The sequence below is a fragment of the Anabrus simplex genome, chromosome 2 (genome assembly GCF_040414725.1).
Source record: "Anabrus simplex isolate iqAnaSimp1 chromosome 2, ASM4041472v1, whole genome shotgun sequence".
Taxonomy (NCBI): Eukaryota; Metazoa; Arthropoda; class Insecta; order Orthoptera; family Tettigoniidae; genus Anabrus; species Anabrus simplex.
In genome coordinates, this window is record NC_090266.1 from 1,153,028,835 (window position 1) to 1,153,054,246 (window position 25,412).

General features: G+C 44.9%; 1 protein-coding gene across 2 annotated transcripts in view; it reads left to right on the forward strand.

Annotated features, from left to right (window-relative positions):
* The window catches only part of LOC136863816 (sialin), a 420,132-nt gene that overhangs the window by 71,598 nt on the left and 323,122 nt on the right, over positions 1-25,412 (forward strand). Inside the window, exon 3 of one of the 2 annotated variants that reach the window (XM_068225912.1) lies at positions 7,139-7,376. In XM_068225912.1, coding sequence (XP_068082013.1) covers positions 7,139-7,376 — 238 coding nt within the window. The remainder of the gene's footprint in view (positions 1-7,138; positions 7,377-25,412) is intronic. The other variant, XM_068225911.1, reaches the window with a different exon arrangement.

Consider the following 25,412-nt stretch of genomic DNA (forward strand, 5'->3'; position numbering starts at 1 on the left):
CAATCAATCAATCGATCAATCAATCAATCAATCAATCAATACTTATCTGCATTTAGGGCAGTCGCCTAGGTGGAAGATTCCCTATCTGTTGTTTTTCTAGTCGTTTCTTAAATGATTGAAAGGAAATAGGAAATTTATTGAACATCTCCCTTGGTAAGTTATTCCAGTCCGTAACTTCCCTTCCAGTATAAACGAATATTTGCCACAATGTGTCCTCTTGAATTACAACTTTATCTTCATATTGTGATCTGTCCTACTTTTAAAGACACCACTCAATCTTTATCGTCTACTAATGTCATTCCATGCCATCCCTCCGCTGATAGCTCGGAACATACCACTTAGTCGAGCAGCTCGTCTCCTTTCTCCCAAGTCGTCCCAATCCAAACCTTATAACCTTTTTGTATCGCTACCCTTTTGTCGGAAATCATCCAGAACAAATCGAGCTGCTTTTCTTTGGACTTTTCCCAGTTCTTGAATCAAGTAATCCCGGTCTGTTGTTTCCCAAGCCTTTTCTTAAATGATTGCAAGGAAATTACAAATCACAAGTTATTGCAAAAAAAACTACACTACAGTGGCCGACATTGAAATGTTAACGTGAAATTAATCCTTTTTATGTACGACCTTCCAATAACACAGGTTAGTGAGCATAATGATATAAAATAATAATGTGTTTTCAGCTATTATTGATCAATACTGTGTAGGTAAATAAGCGAGGAGAATTTGTCCATCAACGGAGCCGACAATTCGGGTTGCCTTGACTGGAAATTGGTCACGCTCAGCTGCAGACGAAGGTCCGAATGTGTCCGGCTCCCTGACAGAATGGTCACCTTCGGTGCTGAGAGCCCCGGGTCCGATTCCCGGCTGCACGAAATATTTTAAGTGTGTATAGTTAATTTCCAAATTTAAAGCAAAGAATGGTGTCATTTATTGAAAAGTGTTGCAAAATTTCGATCACAAATCAATTGCTACCTTTTTTATGAGTGAAAAATACATACAATTTACATGAATTTATCATTCACTAAATTATTCACGATTTGGATTTTACACATCATCATCATAAATAGTTTTCGTTCCTCCCCTGAGGGGGAAGGCGGGCCACTCAGAAGGTTACACCCTCTCTCTGGCCAAGAAATTCGGGCTGTTAGAGGGAAAATCGAAGGGTTGAATTAGGTGGTTTGGGGCGGTGTATAGTAATGAAGGTGGTAGGATTGTTGTCGGCCTCTAGGCTGGGCTTGAGTGGAAGATTGCTTTTTTAAAATGCCTGCTTATGAGTTATGGTATGAATGTATGAGTGAATTCATGAATGACTGGTTGAGAGTCCTTAAGAGAATGAATGTGTGACGTCAGGAAAGGGGTGATAGGAATATGTTTGAGTGGATGAATGATGAGATGAGGAATGAGAGGAGGGATAACTCTTCTTGATGAGCAGTATGTTATTTAATGCGTTGTAATACTATGGTGATGATCCTTCCGTTTCAAAAACAACTTATAGAAAATGGATTAAACCAGGGTTTTATGGACGATGGAATAAACAGTGGGTATGCAGACCAGAGTGAAGTGTATGGAAGTGTAAATGTAATGCCTGGTTGACTGCGGCTTGGAGTTGACTTACAGCAGTTGGACGATGATAGGGGAAAATGTTCATGAGCGAAAGGGTGGTAAAACTGATTATATCATCAACGGTTGGCGGTGGGTAAAGAGATTCTCTTGCGGGCGTGGGGGTGTCGATTGTCCTCAGCGGAGCGATTAGGCCTGGTCGATCTCTCGGTGGTGTAGGACGAGTTTTGCATTTTCTTGAGTAGGCAGCGTGAGCCTGGCCGCAAACGTGGCATTGATTGGTGCTATGGCTGTTGTATGGCAAGCAGCGCTCACATCGTACGTGTTGAGATGGCTCCACACGATAGTGTTGCCCATATATGTAGACCCCTTCTGACAGCAGGCGATTGACATCCTCGGTGGTCGGGAGTAGTAACTGGAATATGAATGTCGGTCCGGAGGAATTCTTCATTCGGAATGCCTTTTGGTCGGGGATTCTGTCGGCTTTTAATTCTTGTACGATGACGTCTTCCGTTAGGACAGGGTCAACCCCTCAGACCACACAGCTGAGTAGACGATGGGGAGAGGGTGGAGATGGAGTCTTGAATGTGGGCTGTTTGAGAGATTGGAAGGGTGCAGAAGAACCTAGTTGCACCGCGCCAATTGTATTTGAGAGTTTCTGAACTGTTCCTTCACTGTTCACTTTGATTAAGGTACCATTCCCTGTTGGTCGAATATCTGATATCTCTTCTTTCTTCATGTTGGAGTTGAGCAGGGCGGCGAGAATCTTTCGAGTAACTAGAAGACAGGCACGAGAGCCTTAAGGACGAGGTTGTATGGAGCGAATGGAAGTGATTGAGTGCTGGACTGGAGGGAGGGGTGTGTATTCTGTATCCGAAGGAGCGTTAGTTGTAGTGGGTGTCGATTCCATTCTGAGTTGTTCTTCCTTACTTGAGGTTAGATATGTAGCAATACGGCGAGTGGCTGGTGCAGCTTCAGGAGGGATGCGAGACGCAAGAGCACTTACACTGTACTTAGCGACAGAGATGAAACCTCGTGAAACACTGGCTGACCGCGTTTTTAAGTGGCCACCGTGACAGACGATGGCGTAGGAGTGTTTGTTGGATGAAAACAAACGCAGTTGTGATAGTTGCCAGAAGAAGCGTTCAGCACAACGAAGGAACCCTACCCATGATTAGAGGCAGGCACTGTATAAAGAAAATGTTAACAAAATATGAAAGTAATCAAATTGTAAAATACAAATTTTAATGGTAAAATATATTTGTTACTAAACGGTTCGAAGAAGGTTTACATTATTATTTACAAAATAAGCCCTTGTCTATAATTGTGTCTGTAATTGCGTGTTGTCTATAATAATAATAAAATCCTAAATTAAATTAAATAAATCACAATTTCAGTATTATGAAACCCTTACACTCGGAAGAGGCCTGGAGCAGGTCTTTTGAATTGACGTCTGTGATTAGGAGCCCAACATATGGTGAATGTTAATGATGAAGACGAGACACACACAGCACCCGACCTGGCCGGAAATCGAACCCGAGACCCTCTGGACCAAAGGCCAGCACGCTAAGCATTTAGCCATGGAGCTGGACACTTACACTGACAGAACACAATAAATCACCGGTTACATCAGTCAGACCACTCGTTACAATGCGCTGCATATAGCTTTTCGATATTTTCTGTCAAAAGATTGCATCTTCTGTCAGTATCGTTTTGTACGATGAAAAGGATCACTCTACATCACATAATGTAATGGGAGTATATTTGTATCGTGCTACATTTGGTCCCTTAGGCTAATGTTAGTAGGCCCTATTTCTGTGTTCTACTTTCAAACTTATGGAGATATGATGGATTGGATTTTTCATGAAATACAATATCTGGAAAGTTCGTTCATTGCTAATGAAAATATTAACTGAAGGAGAAGAAATCGTGTAAAAATGAAAAAAATACATTTCTATTTTTTAACAAAAATATGAAAAAATGAAACATGACTTACTAAATGTGATGATTTTCATGATATGAAAAATTTACCAAAATCTTATGAAATATTATGAAAAAATTCACATTAACTTTGAGTATATGCAACTTTTTGGATGATCTTAACATGTTGTATATTTTCTTTCCTTGTCGGCATTTAGCCGTTGGTCTTCATTATTATACCTTGCAAGACGATGAATTCAATGAGCATATACCGTCGTCGTCGAAGAAGTTTTCATTCCCCATCCGGAAGGTGTGGGGCGGGCCACCTAGAGGGTAACGCCCTCTCTCTGGCCAGGAGAGGTGACGGGGTTGTGGAGAAGTGTGGAGAAGAAGGAGATGGGAATTGGTGGTGTGAAAAGTAGAGTAGGTAGAGATTAAGGGGCGTCTTGGCTAAGAGGTGTGTAATGCTAAGTTGCTTTATTTGAGTATGATAAATACAATGATGTGATTACAAGTATTATAAAGATGGATGTGGGGCAATAGAGAAGTGAAGGAAGAGGGAACATGCAAAGGGAGAGTTGAAATTCAGAAGGAAGTACCGCGGTGGAGGTGCAAGGTAAGGAGATGAAGGGAAGCACTTACATGGTTAAGAGAAGCGATGAAAAGACGAAGGAGTTCATTTGTAGGAAGGGTAGAAGGGATGAAACCGGTTAGAGGAGGTGGTGGACCGACTGGTGGAGGTGGAAAACCTGGAGAATGAGCTGGCCGGGGGCGACGAGATGAACGATCGGAGGGTTGGCGACCAGGTGAAGGTAGGGAATGAGAGGGCTCCACACGATAAGAATGGCCGTGGACACGGGCACCGGTGTTGATAAGCTCTTGAACTGCATCAGGACTAGTCAGGTGGAGCCGCACCATAGAAGTTGGGCCGTATGCGTTCCGTATCCGACTGGCACGACAGACGGGAACGACCGCTGAGCGAAGTTCTTGGAGAACGTCCCTGTCGGAGGTCAGGAGTGATTCCACGAAGCACACAGCTATACACAGCAGTAGGGGACGGTGAAGGCGGCTGAGTCGATGATGACATCTGGGCAGTGTAAGCTGGCGGAGATGGCGACGGCGATACGTTGACAGTCGAAGCCGGCGGGCTAGCAGGGAACTGCTGAATGGCAGGGGGCGTAGACATTAGGAGAGAGGACGACATAAAAGGGGAAGGATGACAAGTGATAACCGTGGTGACAGGAAGTGAAGAAGGGGTAAGAGCGGATGGCGTGGTGGTAGTAATGGTGGTGGTTGTTGGGTAGGTGGGTGTTGAGGTCAGAAACATCGTCGGGAATGGAGGATCATGGACATCTGGGACAAGGGCTGGATTGGCAGAAAGCTGGGCTTGAATGTACGGAGGGGTTGGCACCACGGCGTAGTGGTGGCAGTGAATCGTTACGCCCGAATTGTAGAGACGACGAATGGCGTCCTCGTCGCTGAGATGTACCAAAATCTGTGAAGAGGATGTAGAGGTGAGGCCATCAGTCATTCTATAGACATTATGGACCGGCAGGTCAGCGGCGCGAAGGTCGTCGAAGATATCATCTTCGGGGATGGTCGTGGGGAAGTAGTCAGCCAACGAGGCGTCAACCGATATGCTAACTGAGGTCAGCTGAGTAGCAGATATACCAGGTGGCTCAGGAACGCCGTACTTTCTACTTACAAATGTCCCGCATGCACAAATGATGAATGGCATGTCTACCAACTGATTTCCACAGGCGCACTACTGCCAGCGGGTAGGTTACGTCAGAATATGAAGAGATAAGAACAAGCCTGTTACTCAGCGTTACAGGTCTAATGCACTCCTTGCAATAGTAAACATCGTTTTCCACCGCATATTTCTCGGCTGGTGTATGGTACAGCCGCACTATATTTGCTGTCAGCATATCGGCAATGGATAGTGTGTTCAGCAGCGACAAATACACAGACATTATTTTAATCTGGACAACCTGGTCGGAATGCAGCCGAAGCTCCAAACAGACGTAGGCCAATGCCCCCTACACGCATATTTCACCGAACAGTATTAGTTTTTGTTTCATACAAGCAACTCTATTATCGAGTGGAATTTCTAAACGTGCATAAATTAATAAGTTAAGGCCGTGACCTTAATTAAGGTACCGCCCTAGCACTTGCCTGGTGTGAAAATGGGAAACCACGGGAAACCATCTTCAGACCTGCCGACAGTAGGATTCGAAACCACTATCTCCCGCGTGCAAGCTCACAGCTGCGCGCCCCTAACCTCATGGCCTGCTCGCCGCGTGCAATTAAATGGAAGTACGGAATGATTATGAAATTAAAATCATTTAGTATTTGAATACACACTAAGAAACTAACAGACACTAAACGAGACTGCCAGACAGACGGATGCGCGCAGCAAGCGGGTGAATTGCCGGGCTGAGTGGCTCAGATGGTTAAGGCGCTGGCCTTCTAACCCCAACGTGGCAGGTTCGATCCTGGCTCAGTCCGGTGGTATTTGAAGGTGCTCAAATACGACAGCCCCGTGTCGGTAGATTTACTGGCACGTTAAAGAACTCCTGCGGGACTAAATTCCGGCACCTCAGCGTCTCCGAAGACCTTAAAAAGTAGTTAGTGGGACGTAAAGCAAATAACATTATTATTAGCGGGTGAATTATAACTCAGTGTCCACGACCTTGTCAAAAAAAATATGTACCCCTACTACCCTTCCTCACAGTACATGCAAAGCCTCCACTACCTGCCGTAGTGCTATACAAATCGTTTAGCCGCGACGAACGGCATTTTGTGCGTAATTCCGCCAATAATTATGTTAATAATGAAATAAAATAAAGGAAATAATTAGCAGATAAGACAACAAGGGTTGTACAAATAGCTTTTTTTTAATAATTTCTAGTTCCAGCTGGCTAAAGTGGAAAAAATGTAATGTTTTCTCCAAAAAGTGTGCGTGTTTGGGGGGGGGGAGGGTGCCACTGTCCCTCCTCGCCCCATCCCCTAATCACCCCTACTGTTCGTAAATATGCCAAAGATGCAGAAAAGGAAGCTTAATAACTTATTAATTTATAAACGTGTAGAAATTCCACTCGATAATAGAGTTGCTTGTACGAAACAAAAACTAATACTGTTCGGTGAAATATGTGTGTAGGGGGCATTGGCCTACGTCTGTTTGGAGCTTCGGCTGCATTCCGACCAGGTTGTCCAGATTAAAATAATGTCTGTGTATTTGTCGCTGCTGAACACACTATCCATTGCCGATACGCTGACAGCAAATATAGTGCGGCTGTACCATACACCAGCCGAGAAATATGCGGTGGAAAACGATGTTTACTATTGCAAGGAGTGCATTAGACATGTAACGCTGAGTAACATGCCGCGAGCGACAGGCTTGTTCTTATCTCTTCATATTCTGACGTAACATACCCGCAGGCAGTAGTGCGCCTGTGAAAATCAGTTGTTAGACATCCCATACATCATTTGTGCATGCGGGACATTTGTAAGTAGAAAGTACGGCGTTCGAGAACCACCTGGTAGGTGAAGGCCATCCGGCCGAGCAAAAACAATGCTGAAGAAGGTGGAACATATGCCTGTTATAGGTAGGATCATAACAGCTCGAGAGGACACTCACTGCGTTTGTTATCTGTTACAGGATGGACCATACGACTGGGATGAACAAGTCCAAGGAGAAATGCTGGCTTCCTTCTTCTACGGCCACGTAGCCACCCAGTTTGTTGGAGGATGGGCCACTGACAAGTTCGGAGGTCGTGTGGTGCTGGGTCCAGCAGTGTTCCTGTCCGGTGTATTCTCCATATTGTCTCCGCCAGCCGCCAACATCCACCAATGCCTCTTCATGGCGCTGAGAGCTCTTCAAGGGATCTTCTCTGTAAGTGAGTAGATTCTATCATGAGAGAATGACTTAGTCACTTTGAGTTCTCGAAGGTCCATTACATCACAAAATCTGGTTATTAGACAATTTACATCTACTATTAGTCCACCAAGTTATCCGTCTTTGCAGACCCTTAGCAATAATTGGCGGTCTCCTACGAGGATTTTCCCCATCTACAGCCTTGTACTACTAAGGTTCAGAAATGTTTACCAGTTCTCTTCGTTCGGAGGCGTATCTGAGACTAGTTTCATGTCGCTTAAAAAGGAGGTTTTGCCATCTACTTAGCATAAGGTGACTAGATTTAACTTCACAATTTCCGAAGACTGATAGGATAAGTAAAAGCTACTTTTGCAGTCCGCTGCCATTTGGTTACATTGTTTTATACTCATTTCCTTCGTGCTACCACTTTTACGGCCCAAAGCTTTGTTCCCACGTGTTCTACAACCGACGTTTTCCCACCACTCCCGACACCAAAATATTGTTTGGCATAAAGAACAAGCTCGCCTGGAAATCGAACCTGACGTCCTTTGAACCGAAGGCCGCTACGCTTACCATTCAGCCGAGGAGCCGGACCGGAACATATCTGACAAATATTGCTACACTTTTGAATAAGGCGGAATGTTCAGCTGCAAGCAGTGGTTACTTTAGCTGACAACAAAGGTAATTATACACGTTAAAGGTACTTCCTTCTGGCATAAAGGCTGGCCAAATTGTGTCGCCGATATGTTATTGTCTAACGTGAATCAAGGGGCGCATTTGGCCCCTCGTACAATACAAGTCTGATCCGACCTCTAGACTTATATAAGGTAATACAGGGTTATCATTTTATTCGGGACCTCGGTGAGGCACCGTTCGCCTCCCGACACTTCTATAACTTCGGCGGGTCGACGTGCACACATTCTCATGCATCAACATTGTGATGGAACATATCACATACCCACGCTGGAATTATTATCACTATTATTGCCGTTATTATTATCATTCTTACCGTTGTTATTATTACTATTATTAATTTATTGGTGTATTTAGGTAAGAATATTTGAAGCTGGAAGGTCTCCATGTCAGATATTAGTAATTTGTTTTGTACAGGCAGTTGCGAAAGACACAGCTATTTCCGGGTTTGGAAAAATATCCAAGGGAAACGTTAGTGAGTCACACGCAGAGTCCACACATCGGCGGACGTGGTAAGGATGTGGCCAAGTGTTGCCATAGAGTGGATATCTCTCTCTCTTGATTGGACAGACAGGACCGCACAAGCTTGATTTTTGAAACGGAGTGGAGAAAAGGAAGTCTACAGATATTTTTGCAGAACGCGGTCCAGCGAGCATTAGCAAACATTACGATCACTCTTGAACGTGACTGTGAACATTAACGAGTGTGCGTTTAATTATGGACGAATGGAGTAGTGTTGTTGTTTGCTTGTTAATGCTTATACAACTCTTGTGACACAGTACTGATCTTGGTCTTCTTCTCTATTTTATGACAACTTTTGGTCATCTGAGGCCCGGTTTCAACGCATAGATCTTTTGCTAGTGGTTTTACGTCGCACCGACAGAGACAGGTCCTATGGGGACGATGTGATAGGAAAGGACTAGGAGTGTGAAGGAAGCGGCCGTGGCCTTAATTAAGGCACAGCCCCAGCATTTGCATCGTGTGAAAATGAGAAGCCACGGAAAACCATCTTCAGGGCTGCCGATAGTGGGATTCGAACCCACTATCTCCCGGACGCAAGCTCACAGCTGCGCGCCCCTAAACGCACGGCCAACTCGCCCGGTAACGCATAGATCAACAGCATGTGTTTGTGCAAGCGAAAGTGTCTCTAAAACCAAGTGATGGTGTCGGTGAAAAAAGAGGTACAGTATGACAGTGATATACCATGTGTTGATGGTGAGAGCCGAGAATTTGTGTTGATACACAGAAACAGTGAAGGGCAATATTATCTAAATATATGCTTTGTAACTATTGGTGATTAGTCTCACCACAGATAGTAGTGCAGTCATCGCTGTTGTTCCCACCGCTTTCTTTTTTGTTCTAAGATTGTTGAACGTATATAGGGAGTCTTCCAACAGTTTCAAATATTTATTGAATGTGTTGGTATCGTATATGTATTGTGTGTTGATGAAGGGATAATGTATAGATTATGGTTAGGCCAGAATATACATACCTACTGTACCAGGAAAAGTTGTTGGGCTCTTGAGCATGAGAAAGGTCTCAGGTAGTTTGCGGTACTTAGGAGCCGGTACAAAGAAGGAATTTCGCAGGGCGAAATAATAGATGTTATTTTTCCTGATGAATTTATTCAAAATCTAGATGATAAATAACCCTTTTCTTATCTCGCATTAAGCTCTTGAATTTATCTTGAAAATACATTCTTTCATTGATATGATCAACGCAAAATAGAAATCCAGAAACTCTCTAATGTAAATATAGTTGAACATAAATTTATCCTTCCATAAATTTCATACGTCGAATGTGTTTTCATGAGTCGTTAATCAACACTTGTTCTCAATAATCACACTCATAAGAATCCTACAGTCTGTCTAGATTGATACCTAAAGTCTATTTAAAAAAATAATTGAATTGATATTCATAACTTGAAGGTAGCTCAAAAATAAACACTTGTTTCATGAATCACTCATATGAAATTCTACAGTCTCTCTAAATTCATTATTGAATGTCATAAATTCAATATGGTTTCATAAGTTCAAAAATAAACACTGTTTTTCATAAATCACACATATGAAATCCTATAGTCTTTCAAAATGGAAATTCATAAATTGAATATGACTTCAGAAAATAAACACTGGTTTCATAAAACACTATAGTCTTTCTAAATTGATTATTAAACTGAATGTGATTTCATAAACACTTGTTTTCATAAATAGACAACTACAGTCTGTCTAAATTGATTCCTACAGTTTGTTTAACTTGTTGAATTTAAATTCACACGAAATAAACTTTCCTTAATTTGGCACTTAAAATCAGTAAACGTAGCACTAAAAAATTACGATTTAAAAAGTGCCTCTTCAATGAGTCAATGGTTGTCTAGTGCAATAGTTTTAAGTTATTCACTTGCTTTACCAGAGTAAAATTGCTAAGTGCACTGTATCACCTGAGTTCTGCACATTGGAACTGATGAATTGCGGCTCCACAGGTCGGCGACTAGAACTCCAACGATGTTATCAGCACGAAGTCGAACCAAGCACCACCAACGTCGTACCACGTTCCATATCCCTCGATGTACCACGGATCACCTCCAACGACGTAATATGTCCCACGTTGAATTACATGTTCGAGTTAATATGAGGCTTCACACTTAGTCAAGATTTCCGGTGTCGTATGATATACATGACACGCGAGAAAGTTCAATTAACACTGAAGTATGAGTGTAACAAAAAACGTAGCGCTGTCTATTAACTGGATATTTGCAAGTCAGAAATGAATATTATTGCACTTAGAATTACGTGAGTCTTAAATCACAGTTCATATTTGCACTCTGTAACACAGTCCTTTGTCTCACTTCAACATAATACTCAAAAAGAGTAATGGCTTTTAGCACAGTCTGAAATGTTAGGAATACATGTCACAGTCCGAAGCATTTACAGTAAAATATTTCCACTTCCTAAACCACAAGTGTTTGTTAAGTCACAGTTCATGTAATGCGAGACATTTACACTGAACACAGCTCATGACGTTTAGAACTCGTTGTATAAAGTTTGAAATGAAATGTAAAGTTCACAGTTCATGGAAATGTCGAGTATAAGTCCAGTCCATACAGGACGCTTTTAACAGTCTCTAGAAATCACAAACGCGAGTCTTAAGTGAGTTTTCAGGGTTAATTTACTTAACTTAACTTAAGTCCGCACTTCCTATAAACGTCATAAAATGTCCTTGAAGTTCACTCAATTGCCTAACAGCACTGTTCAAATACTCGTTAAATCTTTGAAAATTTTCCACATTCGACTATACTAATTATTGAGTTTCAGAATTATCACAACACACTAAGTTATACTCAGTCACAGTTCAGTGTGAGAACACACGTAGGAATGTCATTAAGTTTGGAAATGCACCGACAATAACAAAGTCCAGATCGTCACACACAGCCTTTCAATGTCCGTAACACTGTATTTGAGAATGACAGAGTTCGGATTAAATGCACATTGAACATTTTACAAGTCCACAACTCGGGTGAAATTTATAAGTCTCGTCTTATATAGAGTTCAACCTAAATGCACTTTGAAAATTTTAAAGTCCACAACGCGTTAGAAAATGTATAAGTCTCGCGTAATACAGTATTCGACTTAAACACGCCTTGAAAATGATACAAGTCCACGACACGGCAGAAATATATAAGTCTCGCGTTATTGTGTGCCGAATTTTTCTAAGTCTTTCCGTACAGCACGACTTTCATTACACCGACGGATTTCTTCGCATAGCACGACACGTCGGTATCAACACCTTACATGGTCGAGATGCATACTTCAACTGACTATACTCCGTTTTTTCGGGGGGCCCCCCGAAGGCCGCTCCCTCCACGTGATCATCGACTCAATCTACATGGCCTCCGACATGCTATTATTTCTAAGAAGAAAGAGATGGCAGGGAGGAGTGGGAAGTAATACAAGGAGTGTCTGCCGGTTTCCGAGTTAGACTCGCTACCACGGCTAGAGTTTGTGTTGGTAAGGTGGTGTTAAGGTATGGTATTGAAGGGTCAGGGGAAAACCACATAGGCAGAAAAGAGAAAGAGCATACATGTAAAACCTGACATCTTGTGATAGCACATGCAAGGATGTGGGCTGGAAAGGTCCAGTGGTTGTGTTAGTTGAGAAGAGGTTTCATGCACCCGCCATGAACCGTAGTCTCGCCGTTCCATCTTCCAGGGGATCAGTCCGTCTGGGCACTGCCGTGATTAGCGCGGGCCTTGCCTGTTGCAGAGCCATGCGTCTAGTACCACTAGGGCCCGCCGCACAGCGCCACCTCCTTGGGCTCCCTCGTACCCAGTCCCCGATCCCGGAGAATGAGGCCAAGCCCGCCGGGGTGGGGGCCTCCTGGAAGCGGGTGGGTCATGTCGTCGGGTCTCCTTGCACTCTGCCCGCGCCATGGCCCGGTAAACTGGGCAACTGCGATGGGAGGCCGGTTGGCCCCCGCGCAGTTGGCGCACACTGGCGCCTCCTTAAGCATTGCGCAGGCCGTGTAGTGGTGATCACCCCCACAACAGTTGCATCTCACTTGTAGCCCACTCCTCTCCTACCGGTCGCCCCACCTCAGACAACGAAAACACTGCAAGAGCTGTTGAGGGGGACGTTTCAATCTCACCTGACTGCCGCTACCCGCTGAGGTCCTCTCCTGATTGGCTCCTCGGCCGGCTGCTGTCCTGGGAGCAGTCTGGGTTTGCGGTTAGACGGCCCTCTCCTGGTGGGTCGGCGTCGTCTTCTTCTTCCTCGTCCGGGGGGTGTCGTCTTCTTCCCGGTGGTTGGGGTCTCTTCTCGGCAGGGGAAGAGGCTTCTTCTTGGTGGTCCTCCTCCCGGCCTGGTGACCCAGGGGATGCTGGTGAGCCCGCTGTGGAGACGGCGTCCTCCTCTTCCAGGCCGGGTCTGGGTAGCAGCCTTCGAACGCCTAGGGGTCTTCCTTCTCCACTGCTGTTTTGCCGTCCGCCGTCCTGAGCACCTTCCTGGATTGCGCCAGGGTGGTAGGCCCTTCCTGGTAGCCCGTGGTCTGCGTCCACTTAGACCACATCACCGCTGGCGGACTCGGGGCCTCGGTCTGCGTCCACCTGGCGGAGCCAAACCGCTCGGCCTGGGTCGCACAGTCGCGTCTCCGCGGGGCGGCGCGCACCACCTGGGTGATGGCATCGTTGGTCTCCGCTTGGGTGGCTTGGACTAGGTCGGTATTAACCGCCTTATGCCTCAGCCTCCTCGGCGTCTGGGTGATGGCCTCTCTGGTCTCCGTCGCGGCCCTCCTCCTGAGGGCGCCGGCGATCATCCCTGGCGCGCCGTCCCTCCTTGGTAGGCGTATGACCTGGAACAGAGTAGAGAGCTCCTTCTCCGCGTCGCTCATCCGCTCCTGTCGTGATGCCTGATGATGAGGCCTCCTGGTAGGGAGCTCTCGACGGACATTGCCGTCGAGATGATCCTGCCTCCGTGGCGAGGGCGCCGCATTCTATCCAGGACCAGGCCCCGTTCAGAAGATACAGGACGCCCCGGCCTGTAGTACACGAATAGCGTCTCGTACTCCGGGTCCGTGAATCCCTCGGAGTAGAAGAAGCCGTTAGGCAGGTCGCACCCGTCCCTGTACGGCTCCGTCTCCATCTCGATCTCCGGCGCCTCTTGCTCCAGCTCCGGCTCTGGTGCCGGGGTCTCGGGCTCGTGTTCCGTCGTCTGCAGCTCCGTGCTGCTCCCCTGCGCTGGTGGTACACGGCTAAAAAGGTCTCGGAGCAAGAGCCCAAACTCCCTTGCACGTTTCTCGGTCGTCTTCGGTTCCATCTGGTTGCCCTCGTCGATGTCCGCGGCAGTCCACCTGGAATAAATCTCCTGAAAGAGAAAGAGAAAGCGAGCACAGAAAAGTGCTCAGCTCCGACAAAAGCTCTTTTGAAGGTGTACGTACGTCCTTCCGCTACCACAGTCAAGCTCGTCCTCGCTATGCTCAGTTATTTCGGTGGTGGGAAGGGGGCGGAGCTCGCTCCCCCGCGTGACCATCGACTCAATCGACATGGCCTCCGACATGCTATTAATTTCTAAGAAGAAAAGAGATAGCAGGAAAGAGTGGAAAGTGATACAAGGAGTATCTGCCGGTTTGCGAGTTAGACTGGCTACCACGGCAAGAATTTGTGTTGGTAGGATAGTGTTAAGGTGTGGTATTGAAGGGTCAGGGTAAAACCACATAGGCAGAAAAGAGAAAGAGCCTACATGTAAAACCTGACATATTTTGATAGCACATGCAATGATGTGGGCTGGAAAGGTCCAGTGGTTTTGTTAGTTGAGAAGATGTTTCATGCACCAAGCACGAATCAAAGTCTCACCATTCCATCTGTCAGGCAATCAGTCCGTCTGGGCACGGCCGTGACTAGCGCGGGCCTTGCCGGTTGCGGAGCCATGCGTCTAGTACCACTAGGGCCCGCCGCACAGCGCCACCACCTTGGGATCCCTCGTACCCAGTCTCCGATCCCGGAGAATGAGGCCAAGCCCGCCAGGGTGGGGGCCTCCTGGAAGGGGGTGGGTCATGACGCCGTGCCTCCTTGCTCTTTGCCCGCGCCATGGCCCGGTAAACTGGGCAACTGCGATGGGGTTCCGGGTGGCCCCCCGCGCAGTTGGCGCATACTAGCGCCTCCTTGAGTGTTGCGCAGGCCGTGTAGTGGTGATCACCCCCACGACGGTTGCACCTCACTTGGAGCCCACATCTCTCCTGCCGGCGGCCCCAACTCTAACAGCGGAAACACTGCAAGAGCTGTTGAGGGGGGCGTTTGGATCTCACCTGATTGCTGCTACATAAAGCAAATTGTTGGTTCTTTTGGATTTTCTTTCTTATAATTCGTAGTTAAGCGAAGTTTGAAGGTAACACGTTTCGCGTGTAGTAACTAGTCAAAATAGAAAGGATAAAATAATGTTAGGAGTGTGGCAAGTTTGTTGCTGGCCAGACTCGTCTACACCCCCTACACCACTCGCAAATATTCTCCGTTACGTGGTTCGAACCCAGCTGTAGCCAGGTAGCAATTCTGGGCAGTCAGTGACTCCAGCATAATTATGAAGGTATTAGTTGTGCAGAGGACAAATTATGGATATTTTTCTCTTATTTTTCTCAAACTCTTTTCATCCTCTCTGCAGTGAAAAGTGGAATATATGTGAATTTATTTAAATATAAGTTATTTTGTTTATGTTTTCCCAGGAAAAATGAAATCAGATTTTTCTATTTTTCTTTCGGCGAAATGTTTGCTGTGGCGGAAAAGAGTTAATATTCACTTTTCCCTTTTTAAGCAATTTTTGTACAATATTTAATTTTTATTGCGCCATAATTCTGATATCTTCTAGAGCATAGTTGCATGCACGTTCGTATATTGTTTGGTACCAATCTCCAGATAAATGGGGAGAAGACCACGAAAGAATATTCATAAGCATAACATGAAGAAGAACCGTATGGTCTAAAATACATTGTGCAGGAATTTTGATTTGTCGCCAACTGGGCTGCGTCCGAGTCTATTACAACCTTCTGTTTGACTGTTCTCCTTCGTCAAATGGCAGAGAAACTGGAACTCTTTCGGGGCGAGCTATTGCTGAACTGTAATTAATTGTGTCGGGTAAACACCGAATGTCTCTCCGGAGATTTCTTAGATGCCGTCATCGTATGACATGGAGTGCTGAATAGAATTCAACTGCCTCTGCCAGGACACTTAACCACAGATCCACAAGGGATGGAAGCGTTAGTCTAGGATCTGGAAGGAGGCTGTGTGAAACTCGTTCCACCTCTCATACATCCAAATGCTTTAAATTCAGTCCACAAACCTATTCTCTTTAATCTTACTTGGGTTAGGCTACATGAGCCATCTTTCCCAGTCCAGAATTTAAATCTAAACTACCACAGTTTTCGTCGTATATAAATGAAAATGCAAAGCCTTTTAGAATTAACAGCTCTAATGATGTGGACCGGGCTATTGATCATCTTTATAATAAGACGAACAATGCTCGTAAATACATTATTCCTGCTGCTAGAAATCCCGTGCCTTCACTTACGCGCGACAATGTCAGTGGCACCATTGTCAATAATGGCTGCTATCGGGATTACCGTGGACTGCAGAGGTAAGGAAGCGCGTGGGGGGAATGGCAAATTAGAGTATAAGTTGCTCTAACAAAGTTGTGGAAATTTTATATCTTTCCCTCTATTAAAAACCAAATCGAATTAGTTAACAATTCAACAAGAACCAGAAGAACATAGGTGCTCAAAATATCATTTACATGAAGGGTTTAACAAACAACAATTGAGCTTGTCAGCTTTGAAAACGCACCGGAATTAGAAGTCCTTAATCTGGTACAAAATTAATGGGAGAAAGCTCCCATTTATTAACCTACGTTTCAAAGACCATGATTGCTCCTAACAAGTATAACATAATAGATTCTGAGCTCTTGTTAAGTAGAGGCTTCCCTCAAAAATAACTAGGCCTCTTGTTACCTCTCATTTTCACTGCTAACCAAGGTGACACCATTACATAGTGTTTATCAAACTGTTTGCCTCATGGTGGGCTTATCATTCACGAGGTTAACCACAAATATTTGAAGCACTGTTCCACAAGGGAACCTAATTGTAGGCGCAGTTACCCGCAAAAACACAATGCATATACAGGGGCATACTACCCACACTACTCGGCCATTTGAAAGTAAAATGAAGTTACAAAAATACAGGCCGTTAATCAAAAGCTAGGAGGGAAAACACCAGCACTCCTGAAAGGAATATTACGGTGATAATCGTGAAGCTAAGTGGTCTTAAAGCCCAAAGAAATAGAGGCTAATCCCATGCTAAATGGGTGACTAAAGGAGAGCACATTAACGGCGAGAACGAATTTCAACTTTCAGAAGTTAAGAAATATTAGTCAACCGATTCAAATAGAAGGGGAGGAATCCGAGAGTATCCACTCGTGCTTCCTTACCTTAAATTAATTTCCCAGTATGGAATATTACTATCAATACAACTTCCCCCATGATGAGGCTGCCACAAGGACAAAGTATATCAACTACACAGTATTTTGTCTTCTAAGTTTGCTAATATGCCAGATAGAAATACCCGTCACAAGGCTCACGAATAAGTTTGGAACGAATTTGGAATGTGGCATGATGTATGGTTCTTCAAATGTTTATATACAGTAGAATGTTGCGGAGTATGGTTACTGAACCTCGTATTGCGGCGATAGCGATGTCGTGAAGTCGTGTCTGGTTGAGACCGAAAGAATCCCATACCTGTACAAGAAATTTAGGGATTGTGCCTCGAGCTCCGATCATGAGTTCTTGGACGGAAATGTTGTCTAGGTGATATAAGTCCTTATAGTAGTTCACGGTAGGCTGGTAAATCAACTTCTTCTCGGCGTCCACCTCTTCGGCCTGGTCAACGTGCGACTCGAAGCATATTGTGGGATCTAATCAAAAGCTAGGAGGGGAGACACCAGCGCTCCTGAAAGGAATGTTACGGATATAATCTTGAAGCTAAGCGGTCTTAAGGCCCAAAGAAATAGAGGCTAATCCCATGCTAAATGTGAGCACATTAACGGCGAGAATAATGGTTTGTAATCTAAGATTATTCCGTGCTTGCTAGCTGGTTGAAAGGGTATCTTATCAATACGCCTGTTACTCCCACCGGTAGCTAGACCAGAAACCTCTTCGTGCACTGTGAAACCGTGATCCCTCAGCGAGGTCGCGATCATGTGTCGAATTGTATGATGGCGGGAATTTCTCAATACCTCCCCGTGAGGACAAGCTCCCAGGACATGGGCAAGAGTTTCGTGCTCTCGGTGGCAACGCCGACAGAGGGTGTTGTCCTGGGACCTTCCCGGCACGGAGCGAACGGCGCACATTTGATGGCCTCTCTCCATTCCGCACAGGATAAGCCTCGGTGATCTCTTATCCATTTGTTCCCTGGCGTGTATTCCTGGAAGAGTCCAACGCGGCAGCACCGTCCATGACTGGACTTCTCTGTCTCGTAGTATCTGTCGGATTGAGTCCGAAGGTGCTACATTACAGCAAAATGGAAAGCCTAACTATTACATTCTAAATGAAAACCGCTGAAATCTTCTCCGCACTACACACGCCATTCCGCCATACCTGTTGGTTCTGGGTCTGCCCCTGCCACCCGCCTGTCCTGGGGGCGCGCGATAGGTACCCTCTCTAACCTCCGCCAAGTCGCGCACATAATAACCAGAGCAATATCAGACAAGACGGTCCGAATGCGTTCGGCGAAAATACAGTAGATCCCTAGGGGGAAGGTCTAGGCTATTTTAGAATCCGGAGCGCTGTTAGGCTAAACTCCATTAAATAATCACCGGGCGATTTGGCCGTGCGGTTAGGGGCGCGCAGCTGTGAGCTCGCATCCAGGAGATAGTGGATTCGAACCCCACTGTCGGCAGCCTGAAGATGGTTTCCCGTGGTTTCCCATTTTCACACCAGGCAAATGCTGGGGCTGTACCTTAATTAAGGCCACGGCCACTTCCTTCCCATTCCTAGCCCTTTCCTGTCCCATCGTCGCCATAAGACGTATCTGTGTCGGTGCGACGTAAAACAAATTAAAACCATTAAATAATCAGAGTCCTGATTGGTAAGAAAATGTCCTTACTTATATATGACAGGCAGTCGGCATTAGAGGAGGAACCAAGGGTAGAGTTGATAACTTTGGCACAATAAAAAAATACAATAAACAAGTAGATAGGTTTATCAACTTCAACATATTGAATGTCTCAGTGGTTTGACTGGGGCAGTGAACACCAGAGGTCACAGGAAATAGAGGCCAAAGCCATCTAACCATCGGAGTAACAAGTTTTACAAGGTCTTAAGAATTCTTAATAACTGTCAGAGATGGCCATAGTGGAAAAGGCGCACAACTTAAACAGTAGGGGAAGGTGTACCCCTGGTACAATGGCAATAATGGTGGAGGTAATTTCCCGCCAGATCGCGTGGTTACGTCTCACCAGCACGTCCAGACTAATAATAATAATTTACCGAGCGAGTTGTCCGTGCGGTTAGGTGCGCGCAGCTGTGAGCTTGCATTCCGGAAATAGTGGGTTCGAAACCCCCTGTCGACAGCGCTGAAGATGGTTTCCCGTGGTTTCCCATTTTCACACCAAGCACACGCTGGGGTTGTACCTTGATTAAGGCAACGGCTGTTCCTTTCCCACTCCAAGCCCTTTCCTATCCCATCGTCGTCGTAAGACGGTCTGTGTCGGTGCGACGTAAAGCCAATTATAAAATAATAATAATAATAATAATAATAATAATAATAATAATAATAATAATAATAATAATAATAATGCCGGGCTGAGTGGCTCAGACGGTTAAGGCGCTGGCCTTCTAACCCCAACTTGGCAGGTTCGATCCTGGCTCAGTCCGGTGGTATTTGAAGGTGCTCAAATACGACAGCCCCGTGTCGGTAGATTTACTGGCACGTAAAATAACTCCTGCGGGACTAAATTCCGGCACCTCGGCGTCGCCGAAGAACTTAAAAAAGTAGTTAGTGGGACGTAAAGCAAATAACATTAATAATAATAATATAATCTGGGCAATCGTCAAAATAAGTGGACACACAGCTGGAAAAGTGTGCAGGCCGAGATATAAATAGGAACATTGTTTTAAATAAGAAAACAAAAATTATTTCGGCCTTTTAAAAATTCGGAAACATTCTTCTCACCAATAAATCTCAAAATTCACCCCTGAAATGGACCGTGTGTTAAGAAGGGAGGTTCTCCCTCCACCCCATCAAATATTGCGACACAAAATTTTAAAAGAAGATGAACGATGAGGAGGTTTCTTCTCTGACGGGAGGCAAAATACCGCCTTTCAACCAGATCAATTTGTCCCGCTAGTGCAGTAAGAGATTTTTCCGACTGATCGTGTATTCTCGGAAACTAATGAGTAAAAGGGCATAGCTTTTCACCCTGGGACTCTCATTTACTTGCCATCAACAATAACAACAGAACCAAATTTTAAATCTCTTGCAGATTCAGGAATTGAACCCGAGACCTCTAGGACCGGAGTGGCAGACGTGACCAGGGGAATGCAAGGAGTCAGTAACGATACATTCTCCTTAAACAATCGATCCAAATGCCGAGAGATGACGAACAGCGTTTCTTGTTACGGATATCACTTCTTAAAACACACTGCAAATTAATTGGACAATAAAATTTACCCTCCCATTTCATCATGCAAGAAAAGTAGCAACACATTTCTGAAATCAGAACTGTCGTTGGTTAAGATAATTCGAAACGCGCCAGTCTTGGTGAGTGGTTGCGTCAATGTCACATAGCAGTGGCGTCAGGAAGGGCATCCGGTCGTTCCGACCCCAGTAAATTGGGAAAAGGGACAAAAAGAAGCTGGCTTCGGGCAGACAGACAGACAGTCAGTCAGGGCTAACGTGCCTGCTACTTACTTGGAGTACCCGGGTTCGAATTCTGGCCAGTTCACGGATTTTAATTCTGGACTGAGGGCTTCACGGTGATCAATGGCGCTCGTTTGACCAACAGAGAAACTGTCTGACGTAAGAGGCCGCGGGCCCGGCTTCTTCTTTTTTTTTTTTTTTGCTAGGGGATTTACGTCGCGCCGACACAGATAGGTCTTATGGCGACGATGGGATAGGAAAGGCCTAGGAGTTGGAAGGAAGCGGCCGTGGCCTTAACTAAGGTACAGCCCCAGCATTTGCCTGGTGTGAAAATGGGAAACCACGGAAAACCATTTTCAGGGCTGCCGATAGTGGGATTCGAACCTACTATCTCCCGGATGCAAGCTCACAGCCGCGCGCCTCTACGCGCACGGCCAACTCGCCCGGTAGGGGGGCCCGGCTTCGAAAGCAAAGCAGTACCAGTGAATGAGTAGTCATACTGATAACGTCACACTGCAGTAATTTCAGGACTTCTGATTAGACAGTCAAGGCCCTTATTGGGCAGTTCGTGCCTTAGCTGTTCTTGTTGTTATGTACATTTGTTTTTACAGTTTGTTTTACGTCTCTCCGATATAGATTGGTCTTTCGGCGACGTCGGATAGGAATCAGCTAGGAGAGGGGATGAAGCGGACGTGGCATTAAATATGGTAGAGCCAGTAGCGTAGCCAGGATTTCAGTTTGGGGGGGGGGGGCATTTATTTTGATAGGTGACCAAAATTCCAGAGTTTAAGTGGTATAGAATACCTAAAAAGGAAATTAGTGTCCTTGGATCCAAGTAAGAGTGGTGGATTCGTGCGGATTCCGGAAGTTAATAGTAATCATCATCATCATCATCATCTTTTTCTTCTTCTTCTTCCTCTTCTTCTTCTTCTTCTTCTTCTTCTTCTTCTTCTTCTACTTCTTCCGTTATTCCTACGTCTGTGGTGTCACGGGTGCGAACTGTGTCGCACATGTGAATTTGGCCCTGTTTTACGGTCGGATGCTCTTCCCGACGCAACCCTATATGGAGGGATGTAATCACTGTTGTGTGTTTCTTTGGTGCCTGGTAGTGTAGTATGTTGTCTGAATATGAAGAGGAAAATGTTGGGACAAATACCAAGTCCCCAAGCCAGAATAAAAATACGGTAATTTTATTATAATAGTGGTCATGTGATAAGCTATAAAGAAGTGACATTTTATACGATTAATGCGGCAAAGAAACACACACACACACGTCGAATAAAGGTTTCTCGCCCTTCTCCATGGCTAGATGTTGAAACCAAGAGAATGATGGCCCACCGTGACTCGTTATTTCGACATTATAAACAAACCTTAGATGACACAGACTTCGAATCTTACCGCATCTTAAGAAATCACACAAAGCAGTTAATCAGAAATAAAAAATGTGCATATTTCCGGAATTTAGCTAACAACTTTAATTCCGATCGCGCATGGGACCAATTTAGAGCTCTGGGAATAGGAAAACATCAACAGAGCCAGACAACTCCTGACATTCTACTTGACGAACTGAACGATTACTCTAGTAGAATAAATATTCAACCTACCCCTATTAACTGCACCAAATCACCGCCCTCCCCTCCAGCCAATCCACCATTCACATTTCACAGTGTCACAGAAAATCAGGTTAAAAAGGCTTTGTACTCGATTAAATCAAAGGCCACGCGTGTAGATGATAATCCTATTACTTTTATACATAACATTATTGGTGCTGTCCTGCCTATACTGTCGCACATACTGAACTACTGTTTACTAAACGGAATTTTCCCTACTGTCTGGAAAACAGGCAATATTGAATATTATACTGGTACCTAAGAGTTTAGACCCACAATCTCTCTCTAACCTTCGTCCTGTGTTCATACTCCCTGCGCTTTCTAAAGCCTTTGAACGTTTAGTATATGAGCAAGTTCTGGAATACCTAAATAAAAATGCTCCTTTGGACCCTTTGCAATCTGGATTTAAGAAGGGTCACAGTACCGCGACAGCACTTTTGAAAGTAAGAAGAAACGCTATAGACAAACGACTGCTCACTAAACTTATCATTCTTGACTTCAGTAGCACCTTTGACACTATAGAAATTCCGACTATGATAAAGTAAATGGAACTGCTAAATTTCGACCTGGCTGCGCTTAAGTTTCTTAGTTATTATTTGAGTAACCATCAACAGCGTGTAACAGTAAACGACAAGGCCTCTAAATGGAAAATGAAACTTAGTGGTGCCCCGCAGGGCAGTATTCCAGGGCCTTTACTTTTCTGTATTTATATCAATGACATACCATCCGTGACAGGAAATAACATATCGACACTGCAAGACAAAATATTAACAATGACCTCTGATGACTCAGTATATATGCACAACGAAATTCTCTTATACTAAACTCCACAAAATCTCAGGCAATCATAATTGGACCACGAAAATTACTGAGCTGCTCAAACAATGTCGCAATCCCGCCTATCCTACTGAATGGGAACATTATTCCCCACAGTAAACCGGTTAAAAATCTTGGCTTAATTATGAATGAAACACTTGATTGTTCTGGTCACACGAAAGAAATACGTAAAAAAAAAAAAACTTTTGGAGTGCTTCACCCTCTTAAACGGCAGAGGGATATATTTCCATTTGAGCTAAAGGCAAAACTAATACAGACACTCATTCCCCCTATTCTTGATTACTGTTACGTTGTATTAGTTGATATGACGAGAGACGAAACACTTAAACTTCAACGAGCACTGAATTCCTGCCTGAGATTTATTTACAACATCAGGTACGATGTTCATACCACCCCATACTATCAGGCTGTCTCATGGCTGAAGCCTGATAAACGTCGGCAGCTACACACTTTAACGATGGTGTTTAGAGTGTTAGCTGAAAATCAGCCACTGTATATTTCTTCTAAATTCACCTTTTTATCATCATTTCACAACTTAAATACACGTTCTAGATCCTATCTTTCTATTCCACTGCACCGCACAAATACAATTAATAGATCATTTGTGGTGATCGGCGTCACATTATGGAATTCCCTGTCAGCTCAGGTCACCTGCCGAGACGTCCGACTCGTTGGCTGAATGGTCAGCGTATTGGCCTTCGGTTCAGAGGGTCCCGGGTTCGATTCCCGGCCGAGTCGGGGATTTTAACCTTCATTGGTTAATTCCAATGGCCAGGGGGCTGGGTGTTTGTGCTGTCCCCAACATCCCTGCAACTCACACACCACACATAACACTATCCTCCACCACAATAACACGCAGTTACCTACACATGGCAGATGCCGCCCACTCTCATCGGAGGGTCTGCCTTACAAGGGCTCACTCGGCTAGAAATAGCCTCACGAAATTAAATTAAACCTGCCGAGACTACCTGCTGAGGACAGCTGACTGAATGGTTGAAGTGTGAATGTGTTCGTGCCTGAGGATGTAATTTTTAAGAGTTTTAAATATTGAAATGAAATGGCGTACGGCTTTTAGTGCCAGGAGTGTCCGAGGACATGTTAGGCTCGCCAAGTGGAGGTATTTTTATTTGACACTTGTAGGCGACCTGCGCGTCGAGATGAGAATGGAATGATGATGAAGACGACACATACACCCAGCCCCCGTGCTAGCGAAATTAACCAATGATGGTTAAAATTCCCGATCCTGCTGGGAATCGAATCCAGGACCCCTGTGACCAAAGGCCAACTCGCTAACCATTTAGCCATGCAGCCGCACTTTTCAATATGAATTAGTTTTAATATTAATTTAGTTAGTAATGTATTTAAATTTATTTTTAAAACTATTAATTCTTGTAGTTTTAACTGTTTTACGTATCTCAGTATTTTATTTAAGATTTTGATTAGTATGTGGTTAAGTATACGAGAGGGCCACGAGCCCTAACTTCGCCACTGTAAAAAAGGCACTAATAAATAAATAAATATATAATGTAAGGGGTATGGGTATAGATATTTTGTTAGTTGGTAGTTTCCCTAGCGGTTAGGGCAGTGCAGTTGTGAGCTTGCATCCGGGAGCCAGTGAATTCGAACCCTTCTGTCGGCAGCCCTGAAAATGGTTTCCCGGGTTTCCCACTTTCACACCAGGCAAATGCTGGGGCTGTACCTTAATTAAGGGAACGGCCGCTTCCATTCCCACTCCTACGCCTTTCCTATCCCACCGTCACCATAAGGCCTATCAGTGTCGTTGCGACGTAAAGCAAATTGTTAATTCGTTTCCCTCGCAAGCCTGGGATGCAGAATATAGTAGCATTAAGTTACAGTTTTATGACGCTAATATTCGTATGTATAATTTTTATTAACGTGCCAGAAACCAACGACATGGAGCTCTTGCCATTTCAACACCGTTTTGAGGGCCACCGACCAAAGTCGGGATTTGAACCTGCGAACTCGGACTCAGAGGGACAGCGACTCAACCAACTGAACCATATGAAAAGGAGGCGTTTGTGATTATTGTTATAAATAGATTCAGTTAGTATGTTTACACAGGTTTTATGGAGAGCATTTATTAAGGCGTACGTTTTCCAACTGTCCTAAATGCACGAGACCGGACGGAAGAACTAGCTGGAAGCTAAAGAGCCTTGCAGGGGTGTCGCTTCCTTCTCTGTACACTTTTCCAAACCAAACTCCATGGCGAAACAGCCCCGAAGGGCCATCGCCTACCAAGCGACCGCTGTTCAGCCCGAAGTCCTGCAAATTATGAGGTGTCCTGTGGTCATCACGACGAATCCTCTCCGCCGTTATTCTAGGCTTTCTAGACCGGGGCCGTTATCTCACCGTCAGATAGCTCCTCAATTATCAGCTCGTGGGCTGAGTGTACCTCGAACCAGTCCTTAGATCCAGGTAAAAACCCTAGAGTTGGCCATGAGTCTCCCGTGATCGAAATATCTACGACCTGGCAGGTAGTTACCTTCACGGGGCGTCGTACCAAAGTG